At 42.0% G+C, this 23,314-nt stretch overlaps 1 protein-coding gene across 1 annotated transcript in view; it reads left to right on the forward strand.

The window, feature by feature from the left end:
* Nucleotides 1-23,314, forward strand: part of ANKRD26 (ankyrin repeat domain 26) — a 307,904-nt gene that overhangs the window by 38,422 nt on the left and 246,168 nt on the right. Inside the window, exons 7-8 of the mRNA XM_033958897.1 lie at nucleotides 18,001-18,037; nucleotides 18,130-18,202. Of these exons, the coding sequence (XP_033814788.1) occupies nucleotides 18,001-18,037; nucleotides 18,130-18,202 (110 nt within the window). The remainder of the gene's footprint in view (nucleotides 1-18,000; nucleotides 18,038-18,129; nucleotides 18,203-23,314) is intronic.

The following is a 23,314-nucleotide window of genomic DNA, read 5'->3' on the forward strand; positions in this document are numbered from 1 at the left end:
TGGTTTGATCATGCCACCCCATTGTTAACTCAGCTACATTGACTTCTTAGTAAAGCTAGTACTGGATTAAAAGTGCTTTTGACTGTGGGCTCCTTTTACAAAGGTGTGCTAGGGTTTTTAGTGCAAGCACAAAATTACCACGTTAAGGCCCTAGCGCACCTTTGTAAAAAGAGCCCTGTGTTTTAACCAGGATTCATGCTGTGAAATATTTTATCTTCTGAAATATATATTGATCTATCATTCACAGAGACCTCTAAGACCTAACCAAGAACTTAGATTTACTGTACCATCAATGTCATATGACTGTTACCAGGAACCAGTAGCATCTCTAGACAGAAATATTTGGAGTGGCAACGGGGCAACCTAGGTATCTGGGAAGTGGGGAGTTAAAGCGACATTTCTGCACATCATAACTCCCTTTTCCCCTACTTTTTAATTAGCAACAAAACACCATAGTTTTCTGTGCACAAAAAAAAATAAAAATTCTCTCCCACCAGCCAATTTGAACTACCAATTTGAACCACCATTACAACTAAGAAGAATTTCTTGAATGAATGGTGCCATGTGGGCATGGAGTTTGGATTCTTTACCAAACAGATCTCAATATAAACCCTGAAGCTCTAGTTCTGTATTCCAAGCTCTGTATTCCCCAACAGTGAAGTTTTCCCACCTTTCAACTCACCACCCAAAAACTAGTCAACCTATGATTTATCACATCGGGAACAGCAAATGATGCTTCTACTTCCAAACACTTTGTTTAATGCAGATGAATTTTTGTTTGTGTGGTGACTATACAGCAGTGGTCTCAAACTCAAACCCTTTGCGGGGCCACATTTTGGATTTGTAGGTACTTGGAGGGCCGCAGAAAAAATAGTTAATATCTTATTAAAGAAATTACAATTTTGCATGAGGTAAAACTCTTTATAGTTTATAAAACTTTCCTTTAACAGTTAAAAGGAAAGATATATAAACTATAAAGAGTTTTACCTTATGCAAAATTGTCATTTCTTTAATAAGAAATTAACTGTTTTTTCTGCGGCCCTCCAAGTACTCTATTTTTTCTGCAGCCCTCACATTTAAAGTTTAATATCTTTTCTTTCTCAAAACTGACACATTTCAATCACTATATTGAAAATAAAATCATTTTCCCTACCTTTGTTGGCTGGTGACTTTATTTTTCTGTGCTTTTAACTGTTTCCAGGGCCTTCTTGTCCTTTCACTGTTTTTCTCTCCGTCTTCACTTTCTGCCTTGCATCCATCTTTAGCATTAACTTAATATTCAATTTTTCTGCTTTCTTTTCAAAATCTACGTTTCTATGTTTTACCTTTCCTTCTATCTCTCTCTTCTTCCATCCCTATTTCCATGGTCTGACATCTTTCCTTCCTTTTCTCCCTCCCTCCTTCTTTCCTTTTCCCTGGTCTTGCATCTGTCTCCTTCCCTCCCCCCTTGCCCTGGCATCTCTCTCTCCCCCTCTATGGTCTGATATCTCCTTTCCTTCCCTCCCTCCCATGAACTTGGCATCTCTTGTTCCTCTCCTCTCCCTTGTCTTCCTTCTCCTTCCTTCCTTCTCTTCCCCCAATTGGGTGCAGCAGCAACAAAAGCAGCATTTCCCTTCCCCCTTTCCTGTGCAGGAGAGGCATTTCTCTTCCCCTTCCCTCCCTCTCCCTATGCAGCAGAAGCAGCATTTCCCTCCCCCCCTTTCCTGTTCAGGAGAGGCATTTCTCTTCCCCCTTCCCTCCCTCTCCCTTTCCCTGTGCAGCAGCAGCAGCATTTCCCTAGGGTCCTCCTTTCCATATGCAGCAGAGCATTTCTCTTTCCCCTTCCCTTCGGTTCCCTTCCTTGTGTAGCAGCAGCATGTCTGGCCAGCTCCCAATCGATCGTTCCGTTCAAAGCCGCGGGTGGCGGCTCCTCGCGAGATCCGTGCCTGCGTCAGAAGCCTCCCTGATGTGACATCAGAGAAGCTTCCAATGCAGGAGTGGATAGCGCAAGGAGCTGCCACCTGCGGCTTTGTACGGATCAATCGACTTGAGCCGGCCAGACACGCTGCTGCTCTACAAGGGAAGGGGGAAGAGAAATGCGCGAGGATCCGCCGCCGCTTTACAGTTGATCATCGCGTCCAGACTGCGGGCCGCAAAATAGCACCTGGAGAGCCACATGCGGCCCATGGGCCACGTGTTTTAGACCGCTACTGTACAGGATGTGGAGACCATTAGCCTTGTGCATTTTTAATTTTCTAACAGGCAAGATGCTTTGCAATGTAACATAAAATCCTACAAAAAGACACTCAAAACTTACCAGACTATAATAGCCCTAACCCACCTATGAAAAGACTATATTACACTGTGCCCTACAGCACCAGTTTATCTGCTGCTTGGAAACTGGAGCAAGCTAGACTGTTACTGATTTCTACAGACATTACATGCTACCAGAATCCTTCACCTCAGCCATAGATGCAGAACATGACTCCTGATAAAAAAAATAGGGAACCATAAAAAGTATGCAGACACAAACAAACTAGAGATACCAGACTTTGCATGATGTGCAACACCATAGAAATAGAAAGAAATGTGTGATAGGAGTCTAAAAAATAAATAGGAGAGTTAGAGTATATAGCACTAAATGAAGAGGTAAATATAACAGACATCTCAGAGACTGGTGGAAAAAGGACAGTCAGTAGGACACTATGTTACCAGGGTGCAAATTATGTCGCACTGAGTAGATCAAATTGAAAGGAGGTAGCGCTATATGCTAAAGAGAGAATTGAATCACACAAAATAAACATTTGCATGACATAGATATCATGCTGCTTGGAATCCTTATGGATAGAAATTCCATGTGTGAAAGGAAGGAGTATATAGGTAGAACTGTACTACTGTCCCCCAGGACAGAATGAGTGGACAGATGAAGAAATGATTACAGAAATTAGTGAAGCTGGCAAATTGGACAACAGTATAATAATGAGTGATTTCAGTTATCCACAAATAATCAGAGCGATAATGGATATAAATCAATCATAAAATTTTTTTAAAAAAAACCTTATCCACTTTTTAGAACCCACCACACCACTGCCAGCACAACATAAAATGTAGAAAAAGAGCCTCTGATTAAAAGAGCTTTAATCACATTTAACCAATAAATTGGCTCACATAATGGACAGGCTCATATTCTTTCACAGGCAAACTCTACACAGCATGCAAAAAATCTTCAAAAATTTTCAAAAACTGCAATACAACTGTATCAAAGTGAAAAAGTGTTCTGGCTCTTTATCACAAAAAATAAAAAAAAACCCAGCTATTAGAAGTACTGGTAGTCATAATACCTCAGTTCCTAAATATTGTGACGGGTGTACATTCCATCACGGGGACCCAGACATCCCAAAAAGAAGTCCCTTTAAAGGGAAAGCATATGAGAAGACCACATGTCTCTGAAGCTAGGTCTTGGGAGTCTTTCTTTCATATCGGGATGAGTCAATAGACTCCTGCCAATGGGTGGTGGTACCTAGTTAGAGACCGCTATGTGGGAGGTGGCAGGAGGATGAGGGGGAATCAGTCCCTCAATATCGACCTACAGAATACCAGTTCATTGAGACTGAGAAACTCTGTTTTGCTTCATCTATTATTCTGAGTTGAACTGATTTGAATACTAATTTGCTTTGAGAGAACTGCTATTGAGAAGGCCTTTTTTGTGCACTCTGGGGTTTTCTGGGGTTTGGAGAATGGACAGCTTTTGAAGTAGACCTTGGAAACTGATAATGAAGCCAAGAGCATATTTTTGTTTAAGGGAAATTTTCTCACTCTGATAGGAAAAGGGCCTTGAAGGAAGGACATTTGACTGGGTTTTGCCTTATTTTTGAGACTGATCTGAGTGCTTTCTGGCTCCTACAGGAACCCTCAAGGGGATGAATGTAGGCCTGTGGCCTTGCCCTAATTATGCCTAGAACTAGAGGAGACTACAGAAACCAGAATGATGGGAAGAAGATTAAGAAGGGGATAAGCACTGTAAAAACGATAGAGCAAACATGGTCCTTTTTTTAAGGACACAGTCACCAAGGCAAAAAATCTATATATACTGCGTATCAACAAGGTTTCCAAGAGGAAAAAGAACAAGGAACCGGTGTGGTTCACCGTAGCAGTGAAGGAAGTGATCAGAGACAAGAAGACTTCATTTAAGAAATGGAAAAGGTCAAAAATGGACGAAAACTGGAAAAAGCACAAACAACATCAAAGCAGGTTCCATAAGGCGGTAAGAGGGGCCAAAAGAGACTACGAGGAAAAAATAGCCAAGGAGGCAAAAAACTTCAAGCCATTCTTTTGATATATTAAGGGGAAACGACCCGCGAAGGAAGCGGTGGGGCCTTTGGATGACCTTGGAATAAAAGGAATGCTAAAGGATGACAAAGCCATCGCCGACAAACTGAACACATTTTTTGTGTCTGTATTTACCGAAGAGGATATACTGTACACAACATACCAGAAGCCGACAGGCTATACGCAGGATACGAAGACAGGAAACTGACAGTCTAGAAGAGGTGTGCGGGCAGATTGATAGGCTTAAAAGCGATAAATTCCAGGGATTGGATGGCATCCATCCGAGGGTAATCAAGGAACTGAAATGGGTTATAGCTGAACTGCTCCAACTAATAGCCAATCTGTCGATCAAATCAGGAAGGATTCTGGAAGACCGGAAAGTGGCGAATGTTACGCTGATCTTCAAGAAAGGTTCGAGGGGAGATCTGGGAAACCACAGATTGGTGAGTCTGACCTCGGTACCGGGAAAGATGGTAAAGATGCTGATAAAGGACCGCATCATTGATCATCTTGACGGACACAGGCTGATGAGGACCAGCCAGCACGGTTTCAGCAAAGTAAGATCTTGCTTGACGAACTTGCTGCACTTCTTCGAGGAAGTAAACAGGCAGATAGACAAGAGTGACCGGTCAACATTGTATATCTAGATTTTCAGAAGGCATTCAACAAGGTCCTGCATGAACGACTACTTTGGAAAATTGCGAGCCATGGAATCGAGGGTGAAATACTCACGTGGATTAAAAACTGGTTGGCAGATAGGAAACAGAAAGTGGGGGTAAATGGACAATACTCGTACTGGAAAAGGGAGCCACAGGGTTCAGTATTTGGACCCATGCTCTTCAACATATTTATAAATGACCTGGAAATTGGTACGACAAACTAGGTGATTAAATTTGCAGACGATAAGAAGTTATTCAAAGTAGTGAAGACACAGAAGGATTGCAAAGACCTGCAACATGATATAAACATGCTCGAGAAATGGGCCGCGACATGGCAAATGAGGTTTAACATGAATAAGTGTAAGGTGATGCATGTCGGTAACAAAAATCTTATACATGAATACAGGATGTCTGGTGCAGTACTCGGAGAGACCCCCCAGGAAAAAGACTTGGGAGTACTGGTCGACAAGTCAATGAAGCCGTCCGTACAATGTGTGGCGGCGGTGAAAAGGGTGAACAGAATGCTAGGAATGATTAATAAGGGGATCACAAACAGATTGGAGAAGGTTATCGTGCCGCTGTACCAGGCCATGGTACGCCCCCACCTGGAATACTGCGTCGCCGTACATGAAGGAGGACACAGTACTACTCAAAAGGGTCCAGAGAAGAGCAACTAAAATGGTTAAGGGACTGGAGAAGTTGCAGTGCAGTGAGAGATTGGAGAAACTTCCTTGAAAAGAGGAGACTGAGAGGGGACATGATTGAAACATTCAAGATAATGAAGGGAATAGACTTAGTAGATAAGGATAGGTTGTTCACCCTCACCAAGGAGGGCACTCTCTAAAGTTAAAAGAGGATAGATTCCGTACAAACGTAAGGAAGTTCTTCTTCACCCAGAGAGTGGTAGAAATCTGGAACGCTTTTCCGGAGGCTGTCATAGGGGAAAATACCCTCCAGAGATTCAAGACAAAGTTAGACAAGTTCCTGCTGAACCAGAACGTACGCAGGTAAGACTAAACTCAATTAGGGCACTGGTCTTTAACCTAAAGGCTGCCACGGGAGCTGACTTGCTGGGCACGATGGACCACTAGTCTGACCCAGCAGCGGCAATTCTTATGTTCTAAATGTATGTTGAAAAAACATTTTAAAACAGTTCTTTAACCAGTTTTCAGCAGACACTCCAGATGAATCCAAATGCCCAATGGGGTTCCCATTTCGTGGTAAAAAAAAACAAACAAAACCAACCTACTGCTTCAGGAGCAAACTTTATCAAAAACACATCACTGGCTTCTTCATAAGCTGCAAAACAGGAATCTCGTCGGGCATGTTGGAAGTGTTTGGAGTGAATGCAGAAAAGTGGCTGAAGAGCTGTTTTAAAATGTTTCTCAACATATATTTAAGAACTGAGGTATTATGACTACTAGCACTTGTAATAACTGTGTTTTTTAAATTTTTTTTTGAAAATTTTGAAGATTTTTGCATGATGTGTGGAGTTTTTTTGTCTGTGAAAGAATGCAAGTCTATCCATTATGTCTGCCAATTTATTGGTAAATGTGATTACAGGGACTTTTTTCTCCACATTTATTATGTTGTGCTAGAAGTGGTGTGGTGGGCTCTGGTAAGTGGATATTTTTATTTTTATTTTATTGTGATTGATTTCAATTATCCCAATATTGACTGGCTAAATGTTTCTTCAAAGAGTGCTAAAGAGGTAAAATTCCTAGATGTAATAAATGACTGCTTCTTGGAGTAACTAGTCCGGGAACCGACAAGAGGGGGAGATAGTTTAGATTTAGTCCTTAGTGGAACGGTTTTCAAGGATGAAGGTGCAGAGGAACCGAAAAATTTCGGTGAACCTGGAAGACGTATTGAGCCAAATTGACAAATTAAAGATTGATAAATCACCTGGATAGGATAGTATACATTCCAGGTACTGAAAGAACTTAAACTTGAAATTGCTGATTTGCTGTTAGTGATCTGTAACTTGTCACTAAAATCTATAATACCTGGATTGGAGGGTGGCCAATGTTATGCCTATTTTCAAGGGTTCCAGGGGTGATCCGGGAAATTACAGACCAGTAATCTTGACTTCAGTGCCGGGCAAAATAGAGGAAACTATTATAAAAAAAATAATAAAATTACAGAACACATAGACAAACATGGCTTAACGGGACAGAATCGGCATGGGTTCAGTCAAAGGAGACCTAGCCTCACTAATTGGCTTGATTTCTTTGAAGGTATGAATAAAAATGTAGATAAAGGTGAGTTGTTTGACACAGCATATCTAAATTTTCAGAAAGCTTTTGACAAAGTTCCTCATGAGAGATTCCTGAGAAAATTAAAGTGTCATGGGATAGAAGACGATGTTCTGTTGTGGATTAGGAATTGATTATTGTAGTGCAAAGGGTAAAGGATTCTGGACAGTAGGTGAATGCCCCCTTTCCATGAACTGTTGCAGAAGGATGTCACTCATATATTTCAGCTCTGCCTCCTTCCCAGTGTACTGAAGTGCAATCTTCAGTTTTTCCTTCTGGAAGTGAACTGAGAAGGTATTTTTTTCTGTTCTGCTGAAAACTTTGTTGTTTTCAGGGTTTCTCTTTTGAGGCGTCTGTGCCTAGAGAATCTTAATTACTCTGGGACAGCTCTACCTGGGAGAGGACGCAGACTCTACAGTAGTCTTCACCTCCATAGAGCAATTATTTTGTTCCTGTGGAGCCAGTCTTCTTTTTCTTTTCTGAAACTCAGGGTCCATTCCCCTGAAAGCTAGTTCACATCCCTGATTTATCAGGAGCTTGAGCGCAGGCTGTTTGGCCCTGTGATGGTCCAAGGGCATTAATAGGTGCCGGCTGCATTTTTTTCACTCCTCCCATCACAACCTATGGATTGGATCACAACTTTTGGATGTGACAGAATCCATTCCAGAGGCAGAAGTTTTATCTATCTTTTCCAGCTGTGTAGTTGGAGCAGGTAGGCAGGCACCAATACAGATCTGTAAGTACAGGCTATTGTAGCCTATGGGGAAAATCAGGGTGGGGGGGGAGCTGAAATTCCCATTTTGGAGGGTCGCTAGGGCTAGAGACAGGGTCTCTCACTTCAAAAATCAATTTTTTGAATTTTTTTGACCCTAAGAGTAGCTTCTACGAGCTGTTTTTGGTGTCAAAATTGCTTCCACCACAACCATCTTAGATTTCCAAGTTTTTTTTTCCAAAAGCTCAAAACTCCTCAATTTTGCTTAAAATCGATAGGGATGGATTCCTCAAGCCTTGCAACCCCTGTATCAGGCCAGCTTTGTGCTGGATGAGACTCAATAAGAGCAAGGTCTTATTATATCTAACTTTGATTATCTGGGAACTAAAATCTCGAATGACCTACCGGCTAAAATTAGATCTATACCTACTTACTGAGAGAATATGAGGAAAGACTGGCAGGAGAAGCAAGAAACTTCAAACCCTTCTTCAGGTATGTTAAAGGGAAACAATCAGCCAGAGAGGAAGTGGGACCACTGGATGATGGAGACAGGAAAGGAGCGATAAAGGAAGAAAAAGAGATAGCTGACAGGTTAAACAATTTCTTCTCGTCAGTCTTCACCAGAGAGGACACATCCAATATCCCAGAACCCGAGGTGTTTATAAACGGAGAACACGACGAAAGACTGATTCAACTAGAGTTAAGTAAAGAGGATGTCCTCAGACAGATAGACAGACTAAAGAGCGACAAATCACCAGGCCCGGACGGCATCCACCCAAGGGTACTAAAAGAACTGAGAAACGAAATAGCAGAGACACTTCAACAAATATGTAACCTCTCCCTAAAAACTGGGGAGATCCCAGAAGACTGGAAAATAGCAAATGTCACGCCCATCTTCAAGAAGGGATCAAGGGGTGACCCGGGAAACTACAGGCCTGTGAGCTTGACCTCGGTTCCGGGAAAGATGATGGAAGCAATGGTAAAAGATGCAATCTGTGAACACATAGAAAACAATGGACAACTGAAGGCGAGCCAGCATGGCTTCAGCAAGGGAAGGTCGTGCCTCACGAACTTGCTGCACTTCTTTGAGGGAATAAACAGCCAGATGGATAAGGGGGAATCCATAGACATCATTTACCTTGACTTCCAAAAAGCCTTCGACAAGGTACCTCACGAACGGCTACATAAAAAGCTGTGGAATCACGGGGTGCAAGGGGATATCTACCGATGGATCAAACACTGGTTGGCAGGCAGGAAACAGAGGGTTGGAATAAAAGGCCAATACTTAGACTGGCAATGGGTCACGAGCGGAGTTCCGCAGGGGTCAGTGCTGGGACCTCTACTGTTCAATATATTTATAAACGATCTGGAGACGGGGACAAAATGTGAGGTTATCAAATTTGCTGATGACACCAAACTCTGCAGCAGGGTTAGAAACACGGAAGACTGTGAAGACCTGCAAAGAGACCTAACAAGACTGGAAGACTGGGCAAACAAGTGGCAAATGAGTTTTAACGTACAGAAATGCAAGGTCATGCATGTAGGGAAAAAGAACCCGATGTTCAGCTACAAAATGGGGGGAACACTACTAGGGGTGAGTAACCTTGAAAGGGACCTGGGGGTGATGGTAGACACATCACTGAAACCATCGGCGCAGTGTGCGACAGCCTCAAAGAAAGCAAACAGAATGCTGGGCATCATCAAAAAGGGTATCACAACCAGGACGAAAGAAGTCATCATGCCGCTATATCGCGTAATGGTGCGCCCGCACCTGGAGTACTGTGTGCAGTACTGGGCGCCGTACCACAAGAAGGACATGGCAGTACTCGAGGGAGTGCAGAGGAGGGCGACTAAACTGATAAAAGGTATGGAAAATTTATCATACGCTGACAGGTTAAAAATGCTGGGTCTGTTCTCCCTGGAGAAGAGGAGACTTAGAGGGGACATGATAGAAACCTTCAAAATCCTAAAGGGCATAGAGAAAGTAAATAAGGACAGATTCTTCAAACTGTGGGGGGCCACAAACACTAGGGGTCACTCGAAGAAATTGAAAGGGGACAGGTTTAGAACAAATGCTAGGAAGTTCTTTTTTACCCAGAGGGTGGTGGACACATGGAACGCACTTCCAGAGGATGTGATAGGCCAGAACTCTGTACAAGGGTTCAAGGAGGGTTTGGATAGGTTCCTGGAGGATAAGGGGATAGAGGGGTACAGATAGAACTTGAGGTAGGTTGTAGAGGTGTTCAGAAACCACTTCACAGGTCGTGGACCTGATGGGCCGCCGCGGGTGCGGACCGCTGGGCGAGATGGACCTCTGGTCTGACCCAGTGGAGGCAACTTCTTATGTTCTTATGTTCATTTCGCAAATTACTAAAAATCTGCTTCTTTGAGAAATGGGTCTTGCTCAACACATGATGCCTTATAATGCTGTCTTTAATTTCTAGGTTTTTTTTTTCCTTATCTTATCTTTGGTTTTAATTTACTAATTTTAAACTTTTTGTAATTTTTTGTAAACCACTTTGAATCTAGTTGGAGGCAGCTCTAGCTGTGGGAGATCGTAGATTTTGTAGGTAAAAGTCTGCTTCCAGGAGGTTGGCTGCTTGGCATTTGCTCCTGGACAGCCTGCACTTCAGATTGGGTCTCAGGGAAGCTGGCTCACCCCAGGTTTGTCTGCTAGTGGGTTTGAGCGTAGACTGCGTGGCTCCATGGGAGGTGTGTTCAGGATCAGAGCAAACTCCGTTCCTTCATGTGCGTGGTGTGTCCCAGAGGTGGCGGAGGTCTTCAGCCAGGGTGTCAGGCCAGAAGGGCAGTTAGAAGACCAGCAGTCCAGGTTACAAGGTTTGTTGAAGCAAAGGATCTCCCTGTAGGCTGTTTCTGCTTCCTTTACTGCAGCACCCAGCATAGCATTGCACAGTGAGTACAGAGCTGAAAGCCTGTCACAGCGATTTTTTGGAGTCTCTAAAAGTAGTTTTTGGTCAGTTTGGGAGAGCCCTAGTCCCCTCCACCCATAAAATACTAAAATCGCTGTATTTTCGGCTATTTTCTTTTGAAAATTGCTCCCGCAGTGACAATCTTGGATTTTTCCCAATTTGAATTTAAACTTATTTTTTGCCTTTACAGGCTTTGTTTTTGCAAGAAAACTACTCAGATGTACTCCCTAGAGCAGGATACTTCAGATTCATGCCCCATTTGCAGTAAATGGCTGCCTAGCAAACAGGCGTGTTTCATGTGCCATGTGGCACAGGAGGGGGGGGGGGTGATATTTCGTTGGCCCTGGTTCCCTCGACCATTTTGAATGGTGCTTACTGCCCAGTCCAGCCAAGGCCAATTCAAAAAGTTGAAACTAGCCCTTGGGAAAGGCATGCTTGTGACCCTGGTGAAATGCAGCTGCGATTTAGCGTTGAAGGTGAACAGATATTTTAAGAGCACCAAAAAGAGTTCCCAGAAGGTGGCTGCTAATCTGGATGAGAGTTTTCCCCCGTAATTTATTAACATACTTTTCCAGGCTTATCTAACCAAGAAAAATGCACCAAATATGCCTCATTTGACATCCTTACTGGTGTCGGGGGTCCTCCCTTCCCAGGACAAGGGTCTACAGTCCAGAGTCCACAAGTTGGAGAAGGATGATACACCGACTGATGACATGGATAATCAAGATGACTTAACCATACTTTTACTTATGCAGACAGGCACCACCACTGCGGGGGATGTATCTGTGCTCGTGGACCTCCACGATCTGGGAAAGGACCCCATTGTGTGGAGACTCTTCAAGCCCTCCTCCTTGATTGGTTTATTTCCGAATCCCTCCAGGAGTTGAAATTGGAAGTGGGGCAGTCAGCAGTGGCGGAGTAGCATGAAGCTGCAATTTTCGTCCTCCTCTGATCATCCAGACATTGCAAAAATGCTTACAGATCACTAGGAGGTACCTGAAGGTCCTCTGAGAGTTGCTAGAATCATGTCTATACCCGATGGCAGACACGTTTAATCAGTGTTTTGCATCCCCGAAGATAGATTAAGAATAGTTCACTAGGTCAGACCAATAATAATAATAACAACTTTATTTTTCTATACCGCCATAGTCAGACGACTTCTAGGCGGTTCACATCGAAAGAAGGCTGGACATCAATGGTCCATCAAGCCCAGTAGCCTGTTCCCATGGTGGCCAATCCAGGTCACCAGTACCTGGCCAAAACCCAAGGTGTAGCAATATTTCATACTATCGATACAGGGCTTCCCCCGTGTCTTTCTCAATAATAGACTATGGACTTTTCCTCCAGAAAATTGTCCAAACCTTTCTTAAAACCAGCTATGTTAGTTTCTTTTAGCACAACCTCTTGGCACACAGTCCATACAACTCATGCAAGATTGCAAAATTAAGCATTGCCATCCTAAAACTGTCCAATATACCCCCATGTCCTGTTCTTCCCAATGTCTGAAAACCAGGAATACTAATTTTGGAGGAAACTGTTGGATATAACAGATGGACATAGTGCAGAAGACTTCTCTTTCAATAGCAACAGGCATAGCTTTCCCCATTAATTTTTTCTTAACACTCTTCTTTCCTAGTTTATTGGCCTATGCATTTTTTTCTACATTGTCTTTCAGTATATACCAAGTTAAAAAAAGTTTCTTCAGTGAACAAATTGATGAAGTGTCATACTACAGTGTTTATGACATCAATTACACATGGTAGTGAGTTGTAATACTATAGACAGACCTTAATATGGGGGTATGAGTTGAGTATAAAGGTCATTATAAACCTAAAACATTTATATAGCATAATCAGAAAGAAAATGCAGAAAAGTGCTTTTTAGAAAATTGCCTTCCCAGGTATTCGAGAAGCTCCATTTTAGCTACCATAACATGTCGGTCTAGTTAAGATCTTAATTTAAATTGTTTCATTGAAACAGTTTCAATTTAGGTTAGTTTTTACTCCAATTTGTATTTATAATTTCACTGCACATATAAGTTAATTTTAGATTTCATAAAGACAAACATTCTCAGTGGTCATACATGAGAATCATACTTGTTCCACATTGTACTGTTTTCTTACAATGTGACCTTCAATCTCTTTAGAGTTATTGGAACTAATCACTTTAATTTCCTTTTTCTCACTGGTACTAAAAGAAAACAATTAATACATCATCCAGAAGACTTCTCTTCTTCCTAGTCTTCCAGTTCTTGTAATTTTTGTCCAGGTTAGTAACTTTTGCAGTTTTAAAGATGTTTCTTTTCTTTTCTTTTTTCAATCAGATTTTTGGTCTCATCTGTATTTCAGACCTTCCTTCAGCCTATTTATTTCTGTAATTGTTAGCGTGCTCAAACTTTGTCACAGCCTTTTGAAAGTATAGCGAAGAGGGAAATAGCTTTCAAATATAAACAAGAAAGGAGAGACAAGATATATACAGTACAACATTACAAGACACTTACTTTTTCTTAGTGAGGAGGTAGTGGTAAATGTTTTTGTTAATTCCGTTGTAGGTCGGTATAACTCTTCCTAGTTAAGTTTGCCCTTAAGCTGCATTCGAACATGTGATTCGGCAGTTAAATGGTATTAAATTCTTGGGAACAAGACAGTAATCAATTAACAAGATTTTGTATTAACTAGACTATGGTAACTGCTCAGTCTACGCTGTTAAACTCTCAACTGTAGCTCAGCTTTGAAGATGAACTGCTGAGAGGAGAAACAAAACTTAAGGCAGTAAAAGAAAGTTAGAGTGGAGTTTTAGAGCCAGAAATAGTAGAATTTGTGGATATTGTAGGCTGTGGGGAAGCATTCTTCAGAGGAAGCATCAAATATTGCTCTATCTGTGCTTACCTCTCTTAGAGGAGGATAGACATTGTATGGCTGACTGGTTGCTGAGTTGACTAGACTGAATACTCATTCCCCACTTATAATATACCAAGAATGCTAAGGACAAGAAACAGATTAAATATGGTGGACTTCGGAAGGATGGGAAGAGAGTTGGTGCATTGCACAAATTGTACTACAGAACTTTGACCTTGATAAAAGTTGACCCAAAGTGACAAAGGTGGGGAAGATAAAGGGTATTTATTGTGTAAACCGCTATGAACTGCTGGTTAGGTGGTATATAAAAATAAGTTATTTATTATTATTATTATTACTCCACTGAAAAGACTTATGAAATATGGCAGAGGATTTAGAGGAAGAAAAAGCCACTTTTGATGGGAACTCAGGTGAATAGCTTTAGGAGCAGGGAGATGAGAAGTATAAAGGCCTGGCTGTTGGTCTGATATCAGACAATTCATCCCCAATCCTGAAAATGCTAGAATACTTTTTTTTCTACTTGATGAAAAAAGAAGGTCTGAGAATATATGAAGGAATCCAGTTTGGATTTTTCTTTGTGCCTCTTCTATTCTTCACTGAGCTCCTTTGCTCCTCCTACAATTTTTTCCTTCTACATGCATACCTGCAGGAGTATGTTTGTTCTGCTCTCTACATTTTTTTATTTAATTTGGTGTTTAGCTCCTTTTTTGGGGGGATTCTTGTACTAAGAGCATTTCTTCATCTTTGCCTGCATTGAAATCACACAGACTTCATTCAGTTTATATCTGACAGGCCAATCCCAGTAGGTACCTGTTAGCCAGCCTGCTTAGTTTTCTTTGCTGCTCAGGTCCGTCCTTGATTTTCTCACCCCTGCTGTTAAGCAGGGGTCGAGTACAAGGCTGTTAGGTACCCTTTAGGAGTCTTGGTGTCTCGTAGGGTGCTGGCTACGTCCTTTCATCTGTACCGTCCCAGTGTGCGTCCGTCGGTCCGCAGGGGTGGAGGTGCAGTCAGGCATGTGGTCTGACTGGCAGCTCTAAGATCAGTTTTACAGAAGCATTCCCAGCATGAAGCAGTAATTTTCTGATCCAGCTATTATAAGAGAGCTGAGGCAGGCTGCAGCACAGATCCACAAACAGGGCACAGTGAGTACAGGCTATCACAGCTTGTGAGGTGAATCGTGGGAGGTCTGCAAAAGTGGAGTTTTTGAGGTTTCTTCATGTCCCCCTGTGTTCCCTCACTTGAAAAATCCTAAAATTGCTGGGGGGTTTTAAGTGTTTATAAGTATGAAAAATATTGTGATTTTGGTGTGAATTTCATAGTGGTGGCCATCTTAGATTTTTCATAATTTTTTTTTCCAAAAGCTCCCTGATTCTTTCTCCAAAACTGCAATTTTTGCCTCAAATTTTGTTGGAATGAAGTCCTTAGTCTCTCCTAATGTGCATTCTTGCAAGGATTGCACAAATTAGGCACTTAAAGAGAATTCATGCACCACTTGCCATGTGGCGCAGCTGGGAGGGGCACCAGTGCAATGCTTAGCTTCTCCCCTGGTCTAGCTGGTGACTTTTTCAGAGTTTCTGAAACAGTTGTGTAAAAAAAAAAAAAGTCTTGAAGCAGGCGCTTTTCCCTTGCACAGTCCTGATCTGCATCTGCTGTATATCTCAGTGGTGTTGCTTCTATGGGCATGTCCTTGTCTCAGTCAGCCGCTGTTTCGGATCCTTATACTGCTGACCAGCTTGTTGGCCCTTGTTTCAAGCTTACAAGGACGGAGGATCAGGGACTGTATGCTGGATCTTCGGATCAGTCAGGGGGCGCTAGGACCTGGGGATGATTCCCCAGAACTGCGCTTCTTTCAGTCTGCGGCTTTACTGGTTCTTATTTCTGTGTCTTGCAGGAATTGCATTTGGTCACTCAGCCAGCTCCATTCTCTTCTTCCTCCTGGCTTTGTGGGTGCATGCTCAGTCTTCCTCTTTTCCCTGGCACCCTGATATGACCATTTTCTTATCAATGCAATGTGACTATCCAGACTGTGCTCTTATATTAGCGAGGGCAATGTTTTGCTTGTCCCCTCCCCCCCCCCCCCCCCGGGCACTGGAGTACCTGCAGTAGAAGAAATGTAGAGAAAGAGAAATTGTTCATCCTCTCCAAAGTGAAGAGAATGAGAGAGCACTCGCTAAAATTAGAAGGGAAAAGATTCCGTACAAACATAAGGAAGTTCTTCTTCACCCAGAGAGTGGTAGAAATCTGGACCACTCTTCCGGAGGCTGTTATAGGGGAAAGCACCCTTCAGGGATTCAAGACAATTTAATTTAATTTTAATTTAATTCTTAAATACCGCTAATAACTGTGAGGTTTCTAAGTGGTTTACAAAAATGATGCATTAAAAAGATACAATAGATAAAAATAAATAAGATAGGTACTTGGAAATTTCCCTAACTGTCCCAAAGGCTCACAATCTAAGTATCTGAAGAAACAATTCATGAAAAGTAAAGATAAAAATATAAAGAGAGAGGTAGAGATAGAGATAAATATGAATATTCCAACAAGTAATGTATAAATAACTATTTTACATCTTACAATTGAAAATATTCTAACATCAGCGAAATATCAGGATACAATTATGAAGAGGGAATTTTTAGCAAACAGGAAATGTGGATACCTAGTGTGAGGAAGAAATTCAGGGTTGGATAAGTTCCTACTGGAGCAGAATATATGCAAGTAAGGCTAGACTCAAATAGGGCACTGGTCTTTGACCTAAGGACCGCCACTTGAGCGGACTGCTGGGCACGATGGACCACTTGTCTCACCCAGCAGTGGCAAATCTTATGTCCTTATGTTCTTATTAACTGGGATGGGAAATTTGTATGGCAGATGTCTTTGTATGGTATTCAGTATAAAAGGAAATGCATTTCTATTTTTATTTCTCTGGTGTTGCACTACATGCCGAGTGTAGCCTCTTGGGGCTTCCAATTCAATTTTTCTCAACATATTTTCATTTCTAATTTATGATCTCTTGTTCTGTAATTAGTGAAGGTCTGTTGGTATGCGGTATCAATGGCAGGTGGAGAGATTGGAGGGGGTAGAGGAAGGGGAGGGAAAGGCTCCCCCCTAATTTCTATGCTGGGCTCCAGCTCATCTCATTGACCTTGATTCTTACTGTAGCTGTCAGGTATTCCCAAGCCTCACTGGCCGAGGACCTTTTTCAAAGTTAGCCAGAACTCCCTTCTAGAAAACTTGCAGTCAGTGGCAGTGCCCCCGAGCCGATGACATCAGCACTCCATGCATGCATAAAAATTGAGCATGTGTGGGATGCTGGCATCGATGTTCTAGGGATGCCACTGCTGCTGACAGCCAAGCTTGGTAGAATGGAGTTATGGCCTCCTTTGGAGGAATTCTTCAGCTGGTAGAACTTGGGGATACCCGATAGCTAAGGTGTTAATATTTTGAGTTAAGAGGCATCAGGGAGTGAAGAGCAAGGGAAGAGGGAGCAGAGAGAAAATTTCATGCTTGCCCACTTTGGGCTTAGACCCACTAAAAATTGACTGGTTGGCTGGCTATACTACTGTCCTCTATGCTCACTTCTTTTCTGTTCTAGGCTATTGTTTTAAAAAAATTATTAAAGGCTAGTTGCCACCGAGAAAGTATGTCGGTGACCTGTTGCAGCGCCTGGTTCTTTATTCCCCTTTTCTGTTGAAGGCAGTCTGTAGTTAGGGAGTCCCAAGCTGTGATGACCTGCTCTTGTGCTTGTCCTCAGAGAAAACTAAGTTACTTACCTGTAGTAGATGTTCCCCATAGACAGCAGGATACAAGTCTTTGCATACCTGCCCACCTCCCTAGAGAGTTGTATTCTACTCTAACTGAATAAATAGACTTGGGGTGGTTCTGCTGGATTGTGGCAGGAGGGAAGTGGTGTACCTTCGTTGTTTTTTGCTTTCCATTTTGTTTGTGTGCATGTGACATGAAGCAACTCAAAAGCTTCTAATAATTAAGATGGAAAAGCTTTCCTGCATGTCCTCAGTCAGTGACATCACCCATGCTGTGACAATTTGTATTCTGCTGTTCATAGAGAATATCTGCTACAGGTGAATAACTTGGCTTTATTAGTCTGTCTATCTTATGTTTGGTCCTGAATGGTGTGTTGCTTATATGAAGGAGATAATTAGGACTCTTCATGAATATTAAACTTGTTTCTTCACGTGTATGATGTATATATCAATCCCTGTTTTTAGTTTTACTGTGTTACTTATGAATTCATTTTAATTGTGTACAATTTTTGAAAAGTTGCAGATGACAATTCCCAAGCAGAATCTACAAGCCGGTAAGCTTTTGTGTTACTTTATTTTGGGGGAACTTTTGCAGTTAGTATGTTTATCAGCATAAATATTTGTTTTATGTCCTCATTTATTTAAGAGCCTCTGATAAAGTTGAAGGTGGTGATTCTTGGGCTTCATCAGAAGAGGAGGAACTGGCTTTTACTCCAAAGGTATGCAGGTTTCACATTTCTTTTTTTTTTGAAGGGGGTCTTGTTTCATTTTAAAATGTATGTAATGTTCTATTTTATTATTTGATAGCAGCTTGTATTATAATCAAATGGTATACTGTGTTTTCTGCAATATTTTAGTAACATATACAATCATAATAAATTACAAATCCTATATTAATTAAACATCTACCGCTTGATTATGATTATTATTGTTTAAAATATTTAAAATAATTTCCTAATGATTAGTTAGTATGTGTGTTCAAAAATGTCACATTGCCTCTAATGGAATGGATTGTGATTACTGGGGACAGTGGTGTAGTAAAGGGGGGCTGGCGGACTGCCCTGGGTGCCATCTTGGTAGGGGCACTGACACCTCTCCTCTCTGCTCCCCACGCCACGCTCGTGTCCTCCCTTCACCCCTGTACCTCTGTAAATTTTCACCAGCACTAGCAACTCCTCTGGCCTGCTACTTGTGCCAGCCTGGCTCGCTGCTGAAATCACTTTCTGGTCGCGGGGCTAGGAAGTGACTTCAGAGGGAAAGCCAACGCTGGCGTGAGCAGCAGGCCAGAGAAGCTGATCATGCTGGCAAAGATTTAAAGAGGTACAGTGGGAAGGTAGGGCACGAGCGTGGCATGGGGCGACACAGAAGAAGCAGGGGATGCAGAGGAGAGTGCAGGGGGCATCACTGCCCCAGACGCCTCCTACCCTCATTACACCACTGACTGGGGTCAACTTTTAGTTAACTTTGAGTGTAGTTTCACAGGAAACTACACTCAGAGCCTCTTTTACTAAAGCTTAGCCCACCCTAACTACTAAAAAGCACATAGATATAAAATGGGCTTTTTGGCATTTAGTGTGCATTTAGTATTGGAAAACGTAACTTATATACTCAAATATAAGCCAACACGAATATAAGCCAAGATAGCCCCTTTCCCCCCAAAAAGGAAGAAAAAGGGTTGACTTGGGGGGCTTAATATTTAAATGCCCTAACCTGCCAGGCTCTGCACCCAGCCTCCCTCCCTCCCCTCCCAAGCTCTGTACCCTGTCTCCCCCCTCCCTCCCTGCCCTATACCCTTTCCCTCCCTCACTTATGCCTTGCCTGGCATAAGTCCAGTGGGCCGGGACAGGAGGGATCCCTCCCGCCTCCTGTCCCAGCTAACTGACAATTTTTAACTCTATCCCTCCTCCCCTGTGTACCTTTCAATTCCCTAATGGTCCAGTGGTGAACCAAGCAGGAACAATCTTCCCACATATGACAATATCTGTGTGCTATCCCTGGATAACACCTGTTACGGTAAGTAACTGTGCTTTATCTGTTCCTAGGGGGCTTGTTTTATTGTATGTGGAGCGATGGAGGGTTAAGTGACTTGTCACAAGGAGCTGCATTCAGAATCGAACCAGATTCCCCTTGTTTTCAGTCTACTGCACTAATCATTAGGCTACCTCTCACTGGACTTTGATTGTCTACTATTGGAAAAGGATACTGGGCTAGATGGACCTTTGGTCTGATTCAGCATGCCAGTTCTTACATTCTTTTTTAAGACTTTAGAAGGCAGTTCTATAAACTAAATCCTTCATTTAGGCTTTGCTGATGCCAAACACTGGGCACCAATTCTATAGCAGCATCTGTGCTCCAAAATGCTGTTATAGAATACTAGTATAAGTTGTCAAGAGTACGCCTAAATTGAAGTGTGATCATTTATGCCATGTGGCAGGTGTAAATGGGTACATCTACATGTGTCAAGGGACATGTGTAACTGATAGATATCTGTAAGTTACACAGATCATTGAAGACACGCCCATGGCTTGTCCATCCTTTGTCCACGTATATGCTTTCCTCTATTCATAGACACTACGTTTATAGAATGTGCCTAGTGCACATTAAAGTGTAATTACCAATTATCAGCACCTTAGATGCACATATGTGATATGTACATCTAGGCATCAATTTAAAGAATTACTTATCATGAGGTTTATTTTTTAAAATTTATTTGATATTGCATGTGATCTTCAAATGATTCATTTTTGGAAACCATACTGGATATTTTGAAATAATTCCTCCAATCGAAAGTGGAGGATGGTTGTGTTGGTATCCTCAATTCCTGCACGCAATCCCATTCATTTCAATGAGATTGCCTACTGTTAGCAATTGGGGTGCTTTTGGTTGCCTATTACCACTCAGAATGATATTCAGCTTAATCTGCAGTCAAGATATTTAGATAATGTTAACTATGGTTAGCAGCTATGTATCATTGTTACTTGGTTACTTTTAAACCTTACCCCTGAAATGCCCTGTGTCTTTCCTGATTTAACCAGTTACATTTTAACTGGTCACCTTAGCCACATTTTAATTGCCAACAGTTTTGTTCAGTTATCTGGACAAATTTTAGAATATTGAGCCATCAATGGTTAAGAGTATGGAGCAGTACTAATGTGCTTGGTACATATTAGAATATTATACTAATATAAGAAAAGAATAAGAAATAGTTACACTATTGTGATAATTATACTTTATCCTAGGACAAGTGGGCAGTATATTCTCACATGTGGGTGACGTCATCCATGGAGCCTGGTATGGACAGTGTTAAAAAGTGAACTGTCACTTTAAGTTTTAAGAAACTTTGCAACTGCTTGCACCTTACATATGCGAGTGCCTTCCCAACCGGCATAGGCTCACAGTTCTTCGGTTTTCTGCGGAAAGAAGTGTTTTTTTTCTGGACTTTGTCCAGTCGGCATTGCCTTCAATCTATATTGTTTTCTACCTGGCCTTTGGCCTTTGTTTTTTCATAATTTAATCATTTTGTTTGCTTATAAAAATAAATAAATAAAAAATAATAATAATTTCTTTTTCCTCACTTGGGCCTTTCAGCTTTCATGTTGTTCTTTGGCGGGTTTTCTCCTCTATTTCATCATTGCCGTCACAATTTTTCTATCCATGTCAAAACCATTGACGGGCTTTAAAAGTTGCTGTCAGTGCCAGCAGTTTATTTCAATCACTGATCCGCATAGCTGGTGTTTGCAGTGTTTGGGGCCCTAAGCATCATGTTGACAGCAGAAAGTACTCTGAACCTGCGGTAGTGGAGGTACTAGCATCGACATTGGCATCAAACGAGATTCCGGCATCGGGGAAGCCAGCTAAGAAGCCATTCTTTTCCCAGCAAGCGTCACAAGCCTCTACAGCATTGAGTCCCTCGAAGCAGGCTAAATGATGACGCTATCCCTCTCCATCTCTGTAGGTTGCATACATCCTTCTTGAGGTCACACATCAATGGTACTGGCTGTTGAGCCAAAAGTACTGGTGCAGCTCTTCAAAGAGTAACTCAGTGAGTTTTTTAGGAGGGAGATCAGTTTAAATTACATGCGACACCGATGCTAACATAGACTCCCTCAGTATGTTAAGTATAGCACCCTTAAGCATAGCACCTTGAGACCATGGGGTACCAATTCCAGAACTCCATCGAAGCATTGGTCTAACGCTCATTGATCTTCCAATAGACAACAATGCTCTCCATCGAGGCATCAATCCTCAATATCACAGCGACATTCCCCATCAAAACATCATCACTCTTCATTGAAGCATCGATGTCCTTCCTCGACATGTCAAAGCTCTTCATCAACTAGACGCTCTACATTGAGGTACCGTCGTTCTACATCGTATCAGTCCCATGTTTACAGGGATAAGGGAACTTCCCGTCACTCCTCTTCATCGGATCAGTACCGAAGACTTCGAAGAGCATCGTCTTATCAGTCTCCTCTACATTTTTCTTACAGAGAGTCACCTAGGCTTCCTTCAGTTGATTCTGATCTCTCATGTCACCATACTGACTCTTGAGTGTGAGCCTACTTTGTCTGCCCCTGAATCATATGGCATACCTTCAGATCCATCTTCTGCTCCTCCAAAAAGATCCCCTCCTGAAGGACTTTCTTTTACTAAATACATTGGACAATTGGACAATGTCCTCCCTGTCAAATTGGAGGCTGACACTGAGCCCAGGGCAGAGCTCCTTGATATCTTAGATTATGACTAGCTTCCTAAAAAACTTCTCAAGTTACCTCTACATAATCTTCTTAAGGAGGCCTTCTTCTAAAACTGGGAGATTCCTTTTTCTGTTACTGCAGCGCCAAGTAAAACTGCTTCACTCTACAGAATAATTTCTTGCCCTGGATTTGACAAACTGTAACTACAACACCAATTGTTGCTTGTGGAGTCAACCCTTAAAAAATCCTCTAGTACCAGGGTTTACACTTCTGCATCACCAGGACATGAGGGTCATACTATGGACAAATTTGGTCATCATCTCTACCAAAACTCTATTGGCTAATAGAGTGCTTAATTGTTCTACTCCATGTCATTTTATTTTAAACATTTTGTAAAGAAGTTGGCTGACTTTGATCAGTATATTCCTGCCGAATATCTTGAGTATTTTCAGTAGACCACACACAGTCTTCTATAAACCAGGAAATACATAGCATGGATGGCATTTGATGCTTTTGAAATGTCATCCAGAGCATCGACCATGTCTGTTGCTATGAGGCGTCTTGCTTGGCTATGAGTCGCTGACATGGATATTAATCTTTAGGACCGTTTAGCCAACATTTCATGCCTGGGGGAAGAACTCTTTGGTGATATAATAAGAGAGTGTTACTCAAAAGCTGACTCAGCATGAGCAAAATTGGAACTCTTTGAATAGATCAAAGACTAAGAGTCAACAATCTAAATCTGCTCCAAAACCAGCTTCTTATTCTTATAGACAATACTCTGCAACATCCTCTTCTTCCAAACTGCCACCACAGAAAAGACAAAAGCAGCAGCGAACTCAAAAGACCCAGACTTCGGTTCCTCAAAAGCCAGCTCAGTCTGTTTGATGTGCTTCTAGAGAGCATAGCCACCATATCTCCCTCTCAGCCTCTTCCCCACCTGTCGGAGGTTGACTACAATTATATTATCGACGTTGGGCTCTCTTCACAACAGACTCTGGGTCCTCAAGGTCATCACGGAGGGTTACTCCATTTCATAACAATCCTCCAAATTACACTTCAATAGAGAGTCCTCTTTCACATCACAACAGACGTCCCTTCTTCAGGAAATCGAAGCTTTGCTTCAGCTAAATG

This window comes from Geotrypetes seraphini, chromosome 9, assembly GCF_902459505.1.
Source record: "Geotrypetes seraphini chromosome 9, aGeoSer1.1, whole genome shotgun sequence".
NCBI lineage: Eukaryota > Metazoa > Chordata > Amphibia > Gymnophiona > Dermophiidae > Geotrypetes > Geotrypetes seraphini.